Source organism: Tripterygium wilfordii, chromosome 7 (genome assembly GCF_013401445.1).
Source record: "Tripterygium wilfordii isolate XIE 37 chromosome 7, ASM1340144v1, whole genome shotgun sequence".
In the NCBI taxonomy this organism is placed as follows: Eukaryota; Viridiplantae; Streptophyta; class Magnoliopsida; order Celastrales; family Celastraceae; genus Tripterygium; species Tripterygium wilfordii.
The window spans coordinates 4,087,478-4,102,446 of NC_052238.1; the positions used below are offsets into that span (position 1 = coordinate 4,087,478).

General features: G+C 32.8%; 1 protein-coding gene across 1 annotated transcript; it reads left to right on the plus strand.

Annotated features, from left to right (window-relative positions):
- Positions 1–6,817: 6,817 nt before the first annotated feature.
- On the plus strand, positions 6,818–10,646 carry LOC120002490 (serine carboxypeptidase-like). The gene is made up of 12 exons (XM_038851261.1): positions 6,818–7,119; positions 7,222–7,402; positions 7,829–7,948; positions 8,038–8,181; positions 8,255–8,405; positions 8,470–8,538; positions 8,597–8,682; positions 8,797–9,049; positions 9,131–9,258; positions 9,340–9,425; positions 10,178–10,238; positions 10,512–10,646. The coding sequence occupies exons 1-12, from the start codon at positions 6,818–6,820 to the stop codon at positions 10,644–10,646; spliced, it is 1,716 nt and encodes a 571-aa protein (XP_038707189.1).
- The last annotated feature ends 4,323 nt before the right edge of the window (positions 10,647–14,969 follow it).

Consider the following 14,969-nt stretch of genomic DNA (forward strand, 5'->3'; position numbering starts at 1 on the left):
AACCCGGATTTATGTTGAAAACACATTCGATGTATCTAGGAATAGAACATTGAATAGAGTGGGAAATTGATTGTCAACAACTAATTTGAGAATTGAGAGTTAAAGAATCAATGGAGTTCAATTGGATGAGAGGTGGTGAAATTAGGAACCCTAGTGTTTAACTTTCTTGGAAATCAAATTGTCGTTTGTTGTTAGTTAATTGTTCAATTTGTTACTTACTTAGTGATTTTGCAGTTGCTTGTTAGCTTTGAATGACCACAATCACAATTCGCATTGCCAATTAGTGTAAAAATTGTTCGAATTGACTTTGAATTTGAATTTGCTAAAATATCCTCGTGGGAACGATACTCTACTCATTCTTTATTACTTGTGCGACTTGTCCGCTTGCGAATAATTTCACAACAAGCGCCTATACGTCTTGTGATTCAATATTACGAGAAACTCTTAGAATTGGAAATTTTGATGTAAGAAATCCCAAGACAATCATGTCTTCGCAATATATATATATATAAATATATGTTCTTATAAACACAATCATGAAACTTGAACTTTAACTTGCATGTGTTTGTGATATATAGTCTAAAGACATTAGACCGAATCGTGGAGCTACAAACTACTCACTGTTGACATTGTTTATGAATCAATAATCAGTAAATGATGCTCTGGGCGGGTCGAATAGATTATTTGTTAGGTTGAACATGCATGTATATAATGCACTAAAGAGGGATTGGGCAAAAAATCTTGAAGTGGGCATTCCAGCTCTACTTAAGGATAGAATCAAAGTCCTTAGTTATGCGGGAGAAAAAGATCTTATTTGCAACTAGCTTGGTAAACTTCACACTACAATACAAGTGATTTACTTATAATATATTTTGTGTTTGCATTTTATATATATTGGTGTTTATATTTGATTAGGAAATTTTCGATGGGTCGTGAATATGGGATGGTATGGCAAACAAAAATTTATAAACTCTAAAGTTGTTACATTTAAAGTTGAAGGAAGCGATTCATGATTAATAACTAACTATGGACCTCTCAGTTTCATTAAGGTTTGTGAATGTGTATCTTCATATGCATCAATGTTAATAGTATCCAATGTAGTCTAATTTTGTTGACTTTTACTCTATATCAGGTTTATGAAGCTGGACACAATGTTCCAATGGATCAATCAAAAGTTGCTCTGGACAGGATAAAACATTGAATGCAAGGACAACTCTAAGTGATTGTCTGTTGTTAAGTTGTGTAAAGATTGTCTATTGTTAAGTCGTGGTTTTTTACATTTGACAACTTCCTTTTTCATCTTCGTTTTTCTATCACGGTGTGATGTTAAAAAAAAGTAGAAAGGCTATTCAAACAAAAACATGTATATAAACTCTTAATACAGAATTATTCAACTTGTTTTACAAGATGGATATCGTTGAAAACAACTCATGCATTTTCCAAATTGATGCGAATTCCAAATAATGAATAGAATCGCTAAAGAAATCTGAATTTCAATAGCGTTGATATCCACTTCAAAGGAATTCATGTTGCCTTTAAAATCAACCTAATGTAGGGTTTCTCATTTACTTAGAAATTTAAGATTAAAAGCTAATAATTATTTTTTTGAGTAGGTGTTTGAACACAATGTAGTTTGTTTGGTATAAGACTATAACATACTTACAACATAATAAAACAAAATTGTGGAATGAGGCGCTAACCTAACTCCTAAAGCCGCCTGCTAGGGTTTCGGAGAATCTTATGTCGTCCTAGCGCATGAGCTCGACTGTCAGAATGCTTGGGTTTGCCGTTCGGACGCCCATGACTTTATCAATAAAAACTAAATGTGAATTTTTAATTTAGAAATCCAGCTTGGACCTTGGTGTATAGTGAGTATAGTCTATTGTTTTGAAAATATGTTCCAAGAGAATGGAGCGTTCCAAGAACTCGGACAACTAATAACAAGAACAATGGAAACGAAAAATCTAACCCTATGTTGAACATGTAATCTACTCTAGCTAACTCGTTACTCATAAATAAGTAGAAAATGGAATTAGAATTCTCATAACTGTAAAAATTTCCACCTTCACTGATAGGTGAAATGGACAATGCAGCATAGTACTGAGGCATCAAAATTCTAGACAAATTCATATATATATGAAAATGACTAATGAGTAGCTAGGTCGGCCTGTTGTCTCTCTCTAGATAATAGTGTTAAGGGGTTAGTGAAAACCCTATAAATACACCAATTTAGCTCACATGTAGATGCTCCATATAGACAGACAGACAATAATAGCTTCAACTACTATTTTCATTTCTTTTTTTCTTTTTGAATTTATCGTCATATTATCACTTGGGTATGCCAGATATACCAAGTAGTCTATTCCTTTAAGAACAACGGTCATTTCATCCAAAAAAAACAAAAAGAAAAATTCCCCGAAGATGATATTCGTATCTTCAAGGATAACTTTTCATTTGATATTCCAACCCTCCTTGGGAAGGAATTTAAGTTTCCTTTTCTTCCTTCTTATGATCCTTTAATTGAAAAAACTTGCTCGTCATATCAGTTTCTTAAGACTTCCGCATACTATAGATGCTCGGTAATCATTAATCAAGTAATCTTCTAGTATTATCCCAGACGTGGTAACTTAGTTCAAAATATAATTGAGCTCAAACTTCTTAACTAGCAACAACCGATATTTTTAGGCCCAAATTTGTATGGGATGGGGATGATGATGGATTTGGGAGGACAAAGTCGTGCGAGCTTCGGTCCAAAGTAAACAAACTATTTCTGGTATGAAGGGACGGGTTTGTTCCATCTTCCAATTATTGTTTCCCAAATAGGTGCAAGATGTGGTACAATTTTGATAGATACTCTGAATCTAAAGGTTTTGTTATTTTTTGTTTATTTTTTAGGATGTTCTATTATTTCTTTCAATCATGGAATAGTAAAGACGATCGAGTAAATGTTACTTTTGACTACTAACATATCGCCCCTGTTACAACTCGCTCCCTCACGTTTCAAATGTTTCACATTGGCCACTCACTTTACGACTTAATTTGTTCCACAAGCAATTTTTTTACTAGTTCGATCAGTCAAAGTGCTGACATGGCATAAAAAAAAAACATTTTGTCGCAAACATTTGCATAGGTGAAAATTTTTTGGAAATTATTTTTTAGAAAAAACCTCTTGTGCTCTTGATGTAGTTTTTTTTGTTGGGCATCAAGTAGAGTTTAGTCACCATTTTGTTTTATTGAGCCATTTGTGAATTATTTTTAAATTTTGAGATCTTGTGTGCTCATCGCAAGTTGTTAAGTTGTGAGAAAAAAATTGAGCTTAAAACTGTGAAATAAGCTATGAGGTGTTTGGTAAAAATTTTACTATTGTTAGCTGTTAAGTTGTGTAAAAAATTTATTTTTATTATAATTATTATGAATGAATAAACATAATAATTTATAAGTATAATTATTAATTTTGAAGGATAATTATTAATTTCAAATGATAATTTATTTGTATTTGAAATTTTAATTATTTTATTTCAATATTAATTATTATAATTATAAATGAATCAATATAATTAATTTATAATTCTATTTTTTATAAAGTTATTACGTTTAAACTATAATTTTTTTAAAAGTTATTAAGTAAAATACTAAATATGTTAAAACTGTAATTTTTTGGTGGGTCCCACGACCTATTTTAAAATACTAAATAATAAAAAGGTATGGGACCCATACCAAAATAAATTTTAAAAAATAGGTTACAGGACTCCACGTCAAAAAGCTATAGCATTTGAGAAGCTTGTTCTTTTGGGACGTTACCGCTCAGCTTTGCAGGCGGTAACGCCCTACTTTTAACCCCGTTTGGTGGGGTAGGATGAGAAAGCAGGTCCGTCCCAACCAACGCCCCACCAAACACTCAAACAGAGCCCCTACCATTTTAAGATCTTTATTGATGCAGTATTTATGTTTGATTGAGTTTTCTTACTGGACGAAGCATTTATGTTCATTGGGCCTTACAATTCAGTTATGGCCCAGTCGAGGCATACATTCACATCTCATCCCCTAAATGAATCCCCATCCATTATTACAACCCCGTTGCATTTGAACCCATGAACCTCAAAGGTCGTAGGCAGAATAGTCTACCAACCGAATTACACCTTAATTCCCAATCGACAATCGTTAACACATTAATATCCCATTTTTATGACCCAAACATATGTGCGAAAATAATCGAGGCAAGTTTGATGAGGTAATTAAAACTAAAAATGTTGTTCAAAGTACGTAACCTTATATTATACGCGACACGTGTCGTGGAGGAGCTCAGGTACGTACTATTGACCAAAGTTAAAACTGCAACATTCCCGACTAACACTCTGTATGGAATTGAGTTTAGATTTTCAACCATTTTTTGAGAAGTGCTTTTTTAAAACTGTTTACAAAAATGATCTAAGAGAAACTTTTTCTCGGACACACTTTTATTAGGTTTACCAAACTCAGAATCACTTTTATCAGATCTTTTGAACTGTAGATAGTTGTATTATCCAACCAAAAAGAAAATGGTAAAGATTTCCTATGAACCCTTTTATCTTTTCTTTTCAACAGATCCTCACATATACGCAGAACCACAAAGAAAAGACCCTTTATGGTGGCCATGCTTCATACAAAGTGTCCTTATCCGCATGTATTCTCCAGATCGACAAGATAAAAGAAGAAAAGGAGAAATAAATATATAGTTGATATGCTTGTCTTTATTTTATGTTTGGTTATCCATTATTTTTATATATATATATAGATATGTTTTTACAGTGCCCTCTAAAGAGGAACAGATAGTTATTTATGCTTTGATATTACAGAGTGGGTACCTTGATATATGGGAACCGGCTATTTTGGCCATTAAGAGGGAAGGTTATAGCATCAAGTGTCAAACAGCCAGCGGCCTTAAAAATATTGTCCTTTGAGGCCTTTCGTGTACACTTCTGTTGCAAGGTGGTATGCCTTTCTATTTTCTTACGCTACATTATTATTTTTGATTTATACAAGAATCACTATGAGGTAATTAGGGTCATCAAGATATGAGATTGAAGATTAGAAGTAGAACCTTTACTCTATACAGAGCTGTATGCTGTTTCTTTCAAAAGCTTAGGGGACGGTATGTTGTAAAACAAGTCATTCGGAAACAATCAAACAATAGAGTAATAAATATAGAACAATCAAAGCAGAGAGAAAAAGAAGAAGAACACAGGTTTATATGGTTCGGCCAAGAAAGCCTACGTTCACGGAGTTTACGATTGTTTTCAATATAGGAATTCCAATAGGGTTTTCCTTTTTTATACCAGTTACCTAGACACTCAAAAAATATAACTATACCCCCATACTAAAAAATAACAAACAAACATTAGTAATATTGTACCATACTGCCGGAGCTACGCCCCCACACCCCCTGCCCCTATTGACAATAACAAAACAAACATATGTAACCACGATGGGTTTGTGTACGTTACGGTCTCCTCTCTCACAACTTCCACTTCCCTTAGAGCTTTTAGGTATTAAGTAATTCTTCTAATATGAGCCATTATTTAACATAGTATCGTCCGTGTCACTGGGTTTCTTCCCCATGGGCAATTGGGCACCTCCCCTTGTTAACTTGCATATAATCTTTTTCTTTGGTTACTATTTCCCAATGAATTAAATCGCATACCCATTAAAAGTTGAATAATTAATTATTTAACTATCCCATAGACAAATAACTCTGCAAATTTGAAGATGAAAATAGATATATACACTCAAATGACACAGTGACTTCTGCTAAACAAAAACATTCCAATGATAGTCATTTGTGAAATCCCACTGCCTATTTAATTTATCACGGCAAAGAATGAGCATTGAGTTGTGACTGTGACTTGTATGTTGTAATAGTAGTCAAATATATTTCCTAAAATTAGTAGTTAAATTTATTTTATTTTTTTTAAAAAAAATATATTAAGAGGTATCAGATAGAAGAAAACCAAAAGTGAAAAGAGAAGGGTTTGTGAATTCCTTGTAAAATGCATCGATACAACTGGATATAAGACACTAGAGGTTAGGTGCCAGTTATGATTTTGGAAAATTTGCAAAATCCAGACTTGCGGTTCGAACACATAAAACAAAACCTAGGAGTACAACACATATAAGTAATTGCTTGTCATACACATTGGTTCCACCGTATCTTTTATCAGTATCTTATGAGCACCAGCTTTGTTGGGGATAACTATGAATTTTTAATTTATCTATTTTATAAATCCAGCTTGGACCTTCGTCTATTGTGAGGATGGATACTCTAATTCTTTTAAGAATGTGTTGCAGGTGTTTTTTCTTTTTTCTTTTTGCTGAACAATTAATTACAGGGGTTCCAGGTGTTTATATTATAACAATTAATCACGTAACTTTTGTTTTCACCTTATTATTAAATAAAATTAGCAAAAACAATCTTTTCTCAAGGCATTTTACATGAGTAATAATGAAACAATTAAAATATTGAAGGGAAAAAGAATCCAATATATATATATATGCAATAATTAAATATTGAAGCCAAAAATGGACAGTGCAGCATAGTGAGGCATCAAAATTCTCAACATAAAATTCATTCATATATATTTGTCCTGTTATAGAAATGAGAATATATGCCGTACAAACAAGCAATAACGGCTTAAAAAAAAACACAAAAAAGAAATAAACAATTAGTAGAAAGAGAAGTCAAGATGTAGAATCTCTCTTTCTAGATAATAGTCTTCCAGAGTTTCTAAGAACCCTATAAATACCCCAAATTATCTATGTTAATATAGACTTACAAACAATAATGGCTTCAATGATTATTCTTATTTCTCTTTTTCCTTTTGTCATATCATCACTCGGATATGCCACATATACCAACCACTCGATTTCTTCAACAACAACTGTCATTTCATCCAAAAAACAAGAAGAAAAGCTTCCAAAATCAACTAACTTGATCCCAGAAGATGATGTTGGCATCTTCAACGATAACTCTTCAGTTGAGAAGGAATTTAAGTTTCCTTTTCTTCCTGATGATACGTATCCTTCACCTGGAGACGTTGCTCGTCATATCGGCTACTTAAGGCTTCCGCATATTATAGATGCAAGGTAAACATTAATCAAGTAATCTTCATATTCTTATCGTTGTTTCCCAAATAAGTGAGATATAGGTGTATAGTTTTGACATATGCTATGAATTGTTTTGCGTAGGATGTTCTACTACTTCTTTCAATCACGGGCTAGTAAAGACGATCCTGTTGTGATTTGGTTAACTGGAGGACCAGGAGCCAATAGTGCCATTGCAATATTTAACGGAAATGGTCCTTTTCGTATCGAAAGACATAACTTGAATTATGATCACCTAACATGGAATGATTATGGTTGGGATATGGTACTATATCATTCATACTATCTAAACGGCTAAATTAAGTATACTTGTTATTCGCTAGTCGAAATCGACTCTCATGTTAATTTATGTTGACTAAACCTATATTTATCAAAAAAAAATTCATTAAACAAATATTTTTTAGTCTAACCCAGTTCATTACAGTAAATGGTCAAATACAAAACATATATGATCTTCAAAATGTTATATTCATTGACATGTCATTTAATCATAATGCCTCGCTGTTATTTCGTTCTTTTTAGTGTTTTCTTTTAAAAATGATAAATAGTGTGACTTTTATTATTAGTTATTTAAGAATGAGGAAGATCTTGAACCTAACCTTACTCCTATTTCAAAATCCTCAAAAATTTATATCACATATCATGAGCTCCTTATTGTTTTTTAATATGCATATTTTTTTTTTTTATATAGGTATCAAACATTATATATGTTGACAACCCTATCGGAACAGGTTTGAGTTATTCTTCTGACAATAATGATATAAGACACAATCAAATTGATATCAGCAATGATTTGTATCATTTTTTGCAGGTTTAATTTTCCTCTCTATCCTATATAATTTTAATTCAATTAATAAAATTTCATAATTGACATTGACTTTTATTTTTCTACAATGACAGGAATTTTTTAAAAAATATCCTGATTTTATTAATAACGATTTTTTCATAACTGGACAATCTTATGCTGGTCATTATGCTCCTGCTTTGGCCTCTCGAATACAGAAAGGAAATAGATTAAAAGAGGGAGTTCATATAAATCTTAAGGTATTTTTTTGACTTAATCAATAATTCTTCATATTGTTCTTTATTAGATTTGCTTAACTCTATACTTTTGCAGGGATTTGCTGTTGGTAATGGACTTATAGATTTAAAAATTCAATACCCATTATTACCATATTATGCTTGGTCTCAAGGACTAATTACAGAAGACCGACACAACCAACTAAATAAATTGAATCCACCATGTGAATCAGACATAGAAACGTGTCGTGAGTATTATTTTTGACATTCAATTACTTCTTCTTTTTTGAATATATTGTGTTGTATTTGTAGGAGATTTGGTCTATGGAGGAGAGAATAGTTTCATGGATATATTCTTAGCATTTGTTGAAGTAATTAACAGTAGGTAAACAATAAAATATACTTGATGGATAATTTGTTAATGTTGCTTTGTTGTTAGGCACAGGTAATGATACTGCTTGTTTAAACGCTTATGAGTCTTGTAATTCAATATACAACCAAACTCTTGAGAGCGGAGATTTTGATGTAAGAAATCCAAAGGCAATCATATCTTTCTATATATACATATTTTGTTACAAACATAATTATGAAACTTGAAACTTCAACTTCAACTTCCATGTGGTTGTGTTGTATATCTAGCCTAAAGACATTAGAGAGAGTCGTGAAACTACTAATGACTACTCAAGGCTGACATCTTTTATGAATGAGCTGTCAACAAAGAAAGCTCTGGGCGTGACGGGTAAAAAATTTGTTTTGTTGAACATGGATGTATACGATGCATTAAAAGGGGATTGGGCAAAAAATTTTGAAGTGGACATTGCAGCTCTACTTAAGGAGGGAATCAAAATCCTTATTTATGCGGGAGATAAAGATTTTACTTGCAACTGGTTTGGTAAACTTCACAATGTCGTATTCATAATTTATTTTGTGTTTGCAACTTGTTTTATGTATATTTGTGTTTCTATTTGAACAGGAAATTTTAAATGGCTCTTGAATACGGAATGGTATGGCAAAGAAGAATTTTTAGAGACTGTTACATTCAAAGTTGATGAAGAAGATTCAGGATTGATGACTAGCCATGGTCTTATCACTTTCATCAAGGTTTGTCAATGTGTATGCGTATATGCATCAATGTATTGTATCTAATGTATTCTAATTATGGTGACTCTTACTCTACATCAGGTTTATAATTCTGGAATGGATGTTCCATGGGATCAACCAAAAGTTGTTTTGGACATGATAAAGCGTTGGATGAAAGAAGAACTTAAGTGATTGTCTCTTATTAAGTTATGGTTTTACGTTTGACAATGTTCTTTTTCGTCTTTGTTTTTCAATATGGTGTGTTTTACTGGTGTTTTTCTTTAACTTTACTTCAAATAATAAAACAATAGCCGTATCAAGCTTGATTATGACATATTTGGGATTGTAATAAAAAAGAAATTCGATTTATTTTTGCGACTATTCTAGTAACCGTCACTTAATTTATTTTTTTCTTTTTGATAAATCTAATTGTTATTAATGAAGAAGGAGGTTACAATAGGAGAACAACACAAAAAAAACACCCGACTAACAATCTCAACGAATAAGAAGTTGTCACCTAATTTATTTGATCAATTGTGATTTTTCTATATAAATCGCTCAACTTATTTGATATAAAAGTCATCAATAGCGCATTGAGTGATCAAAAGTCTTATATATTCATCGTGATGCATGTAGCGATGGTATAATTATTGTGAGGCAAATATGTTTGATATCGTATATGGAATGGATTTACATTGGGCACAATTTAATGTGGGACCCACATGTTCTTCGGGAGGGGTCCATGTGGAAAACGTCCATCTCCGAAAATAGATGAATATGGTATATTTAAATTGTGAAATTCAATATCGGATGAATAAGAAATTGTTCAAAAATATTCACATGAAGTGATAATAGCTTGTTGAAATAGATCAAATTTCACATTGGAAGAACAAGGAATCTTGAGTGAGTTTATAAACGCACTCCTTGTGGTATTAATTAGGCTCATGGCCACCCAACTTGGGAGCCATGTGCCGTGGTCAGGGTCGGCTAATACACATGGGGTCTTCTAAATTATTATTTTTTATTCAAATATATATTATACATATACATGAAATGTTATTCTTTAATCATATATTGAAACAAGATTAATATATAGTGATTTAATATATAGTATTTATGTCTGCATATTTGCTTTGGTTTTAGAACCAGATTATATTCCTTATTTTTCCAAGAATATACATATAAGTTGCATTGCTAGGAATGTATCTTCTTTTCATGTTTCTAATAATTCAGATGTTTAATTCATATGTATCATTTTTTCATTTATCTTCTAGGAAAAAAAAATTACTACTATAAACGGATGCATTTTTTTTGGCAGCCGTAATTTGAGTTTAACAGTGGCGTCCCTGAGACGGGCGAGACAGGAGGTCGCCAAGGGCCCCCAAATCCACAAGGCCTCATATTGTTAAAAATTATTAGACTATTAATAATATAGTAGTCACAAGAAATGTTAAATAAGTTGGTTGTATTGTTTATTGAAAGTGATTTGACAGAAAAAATTGATTAAACCAATATAATTGATGACTTTGCATATCAAAATGCTACAAAATTCATATTTTTGAATAATAGACGACATTAAATTTTTTGCCCAAGATGACTCATTTTTAAAATTTCTCTCGGGCCCTGGAGACTCAGGTACACCATTGGAGTTTAATTACCCTTTTGTTTTATTGAGTCCATTTGCGAATGTTCTTGTTGTGCATGATTGTTCATTGAACAGAGTGGGCTCTATGACTGGACGAAGTATTATTGGGCCTTACAATTCAGTTATGATATTTTTTACATATACATATAAGACATAGTTGAGGCAATACACCCACATCTCGGTTGACAATCGGTTGAGTTAGGCGTATGTGTACCAAAGATTTCATCCCCTCCTCCAACCCATCAACGAGGTGACTCGGTTGGTAATCGACTTAGTTAGTCATATGTACTCAAAATTCAATTCCAATGAGAAACGTATTTCTCAACAGTAAATTTGATGAGATAATTAAAACTATAAATATAGGTCAAATTATGTAACCATACATTATATATTTATATGCGACGCATGAAGGAGCTCAGGGCTAAGACTCTGTTAATTAGTATTGAGTTTGGATTTTCAACTTTTTTTGAGAAGTGTTGTTTTAATGTTGTCTATGAAATGATCTAAGATAAACTTCTCTGAACATGCTTTTTTTTTATAAGCATAAAATTGATTTAAAATTAAAATTATAAATATACGAGGGAAATACTTAAGGAGTTAAGGGACGGGTGACCACCAACAGAAGGCCACCCCAAACCCAAAAAAAAACAAAGAAACCAAAATCAAAGGACCACCTTCCTGAACAAAACTGCTAAGAGGACACACCTGCCTACCTAGGAAGGCCTAGAAGAAGAATGAAACCTGCAAAAGAAAATATGTTAGGGAAAAAAAAACCGTCCCACCCTCTAAACTATATTTTTTTAATTTTTTTTAATCAACTAATTGGAATATGATTAAGTTTTTTAAAAAAAAATAGGGGCCACAATCTGAAAAAGAAATCAAGAGGAAAAAAACTACAATTATTAATTATTTTATCTTCCCTAAATTATTGTTGGTCTTTGACTCCCTCGGTCACTATGAACGTCTCTACCTATTAGTGCAATGGGATGTGTCTATTTATCTATTTCTTAAATCGAAATGGAAAAATGGTTTTGAAAAATGATCATAGAGTGTCTAGGGTTGGAGGCTAGTAGGTCTCTTAACTCCTTTTTCTTCTCATTGGAATTATTTCACAAACACTTGACATGGTAAGAGAGAACAAACATCAAGTCAGCCTCTGAAGGCAAAGAGACACCAACAACCCAAACAGAAATCTTCTCCCAGCCCCGAACCCAACCAATAGAGCTAGCGAGCCGGAACAACTAAGACAACAGAAGCAGGAAGAGGCACAATCTACAGCCAACACAACCGCACACCTACTTAGCTCAGCAACAGAGGAGATAGCCGCCAGGGATCAACAAGAGGAACACAAACCCTACCCACCAAACAACAAGGCCAAGCGCAGAAGAGAACTAAAAGGGAATCCCATACAAACAAAAGAAAAGCCCAAACAAAACCATCAGGCTCCTCTAAAAAGTGAAAACTAAAAACGACACTTCAGCTCTTGACATGTAACCGTAATTACATAAATACCCTTAACGTAATGGACTCGATACCGGTCTTGACCCGCTTGATTATGTTTTTGGGCTGGGTCATAGATGGGCCTTGTTTTTATGGGTAAATGGGCCTTTATTGCTTCCTTTGCAGTTTGTTTCCTTGTCCGAGCCCTCAATATTTAAGGTGACAAATGCGGGGTCCCAGCTAAAGTATTAATATCATGATGTGGTACCGATGTGGATCTTTTTCTTGTAGTCGTGTATAATATTACCTTAATTGTTGGAGGAAGTAGTCACTATTAACGCTTTACTTTAGCTTTTCCTGTTCTTGTTCATAATAACATCTTAACTACCGGTGGAAGTAGTTATGATCAACTCTTTAATTGAGTTTTTGTATGTGTCGACTCGATTAGACTACAGTTGTGTGTTTAACTTGAACACACCGCGTTTAGCCAAAATATTGTTTGGCGCCCAACGTACTGTTGTGAGTTCGAAAACTAAAGATGCATGGAGTTTTTATTTGTGACGGAGCTCGATTGATTACATTCTCAAATTTCAAAACACATTTTTTTTTTTCAATTTTACCCTTGATGGATTTCATTATTCTATTTATATTTGTACAAAAATAAATTCATCAAAAATCAATTATATCAATGAAAAAAAAATATTTGTTTGTCATCACTTCACCATATTTTTAGTGACGCGTCAAACACTAATTGTTACCTCACCTCACCACAGTTTTAGAATGCAACTCACCTCACTTCAAAAAATTCAAAAACAACACACTTCCAAATGGACTCTAATCCGACATGTGAGCTGAATTTTGAATTATGGTTCTTGATTCAATTTGATGTTGAAATTGTTTCATCCTAATTTCTTTGCCACACAAGATATTGATTATTTTAGTCATGAAATCTCTAAAAACTGAGAAAGGCTCCACCTACCGGCTACATCAACACTAGTATACGCAGCTCTCTCAACAAACTCCACTTTTCTCATGATTGTCTTCAATATCATTGTTGCTAGAAGATACATCTTGTCTCAATCAATTTTAATTCTTTTTATGGCAACCAATTTATAATGATTTTGTTGCAAATTTATTAATTGGGCCCCTTTTAACATACCTTTTATAGCATTCCAACAAAAAAACATAAATATACAAAAAAAAAAAAACGCATAAATATACGGAAACTGAGTCTCAATGTTGATTCTCGTGAGTTGCTTTAATTTGCATTCATGCCGGCTGGTGCCGGCTAATCCAAGACTGGCCCAGAAATGCTACCACCCTAGGCGTTTCAATTTCTTTGATTTTTCAGAAAGAACAAAATTGAGAGCAAATAAATTATACCCGTAATTTATGTCTTGGTCACGTTTTGACAATACCAAATCAACGTGACGAAACATTACAGTGACCTTTTTGTCCTTTACTACTTGATCAAGGCCTACGCATGTCCAAATAACTATTCGGACAACCGATGATGGTTCCATCAGAAATTTCTTGGTGCATCATACATGTTTTTTTGTTGAGCATCATACATGTTTGCTTTGGGATCCTGAGGTGTATCTCAGGGAGACACTCCGACTCTTAAATTAGCTCGATAGGCAATAAAGCTAATCTCTTTCTTTAGCTAATATTGAATAGCTAGAATGTGAAAGTGATTTACTTGAGTAGAGGCTTACCTTTATATGATTTTTTAATTATTGATTGTCTTTGATTGTCGATGAAATTTTTGAAAGTGAATCCCCTAAAGATCTCTTGTATATCTCATTTATGATCGGTGAAGAGTGTCCCTCGGTACCCCTAAATGTTTTGATCACATGAGGTTCCTGATGTCATGCTTGATATGTTTTGTCAACGAGTACATGTCGATGTGATGTCTGGATTGGTCGAGATGCTTTATAGTCCGATCTCATCTTCCCCAAATCATATGGTGACACGTGTAAGTGTCTCATTGATGGAGTATTTCTTATATTATCAATTTTGGATTGTGTATTACATTGTTTATAAAATTGTCGTGTCAAATTCAATGATTCACAAATTCTCTCTCTCTTTTTGTTCTTTTTTGGTTGGCTTTTGAACAACACTAAAATGATATGAATATTGTACGATTAGTAGGGAGGATGTTATTTTCCTTCGGGTATGACAAATACTTATATTTATGTGGTACCCATAGGTTATATTGGATAGCATCTTTAACACTAACCCACCAAAATTTATTACAATGTACAAGTTTTTTTATAATATTAAGTTCAAATTTAAATGGAAAAACTAAAAATTAGTCACTTTTAAAATCTTTAATTGAGCCTCTAAGCATCTATAGGTGTGCTCCATTATCAGGTAAAATGTCTAAATCTACTAATCAAAGCGAGGTGAGGGGCGATTTAAAAGCGGATAGGGGTAGTTTTGAAAGTTTCTTGAAATTTTAATTTTGATATCAGAAATCTTTGATATTGAAAATGGCAGCCTTTAGTTCATTCCTTTTTATTTTCAATGATGAAATTCGAAATCTTACCGAGTGCCCAATCATTGGGTTCTAACCCAATACTATTAAATATAAATATAGTTTAAATTAAATTAAATTAAATTTGAGTTCGACTTGAATTTATCGAAA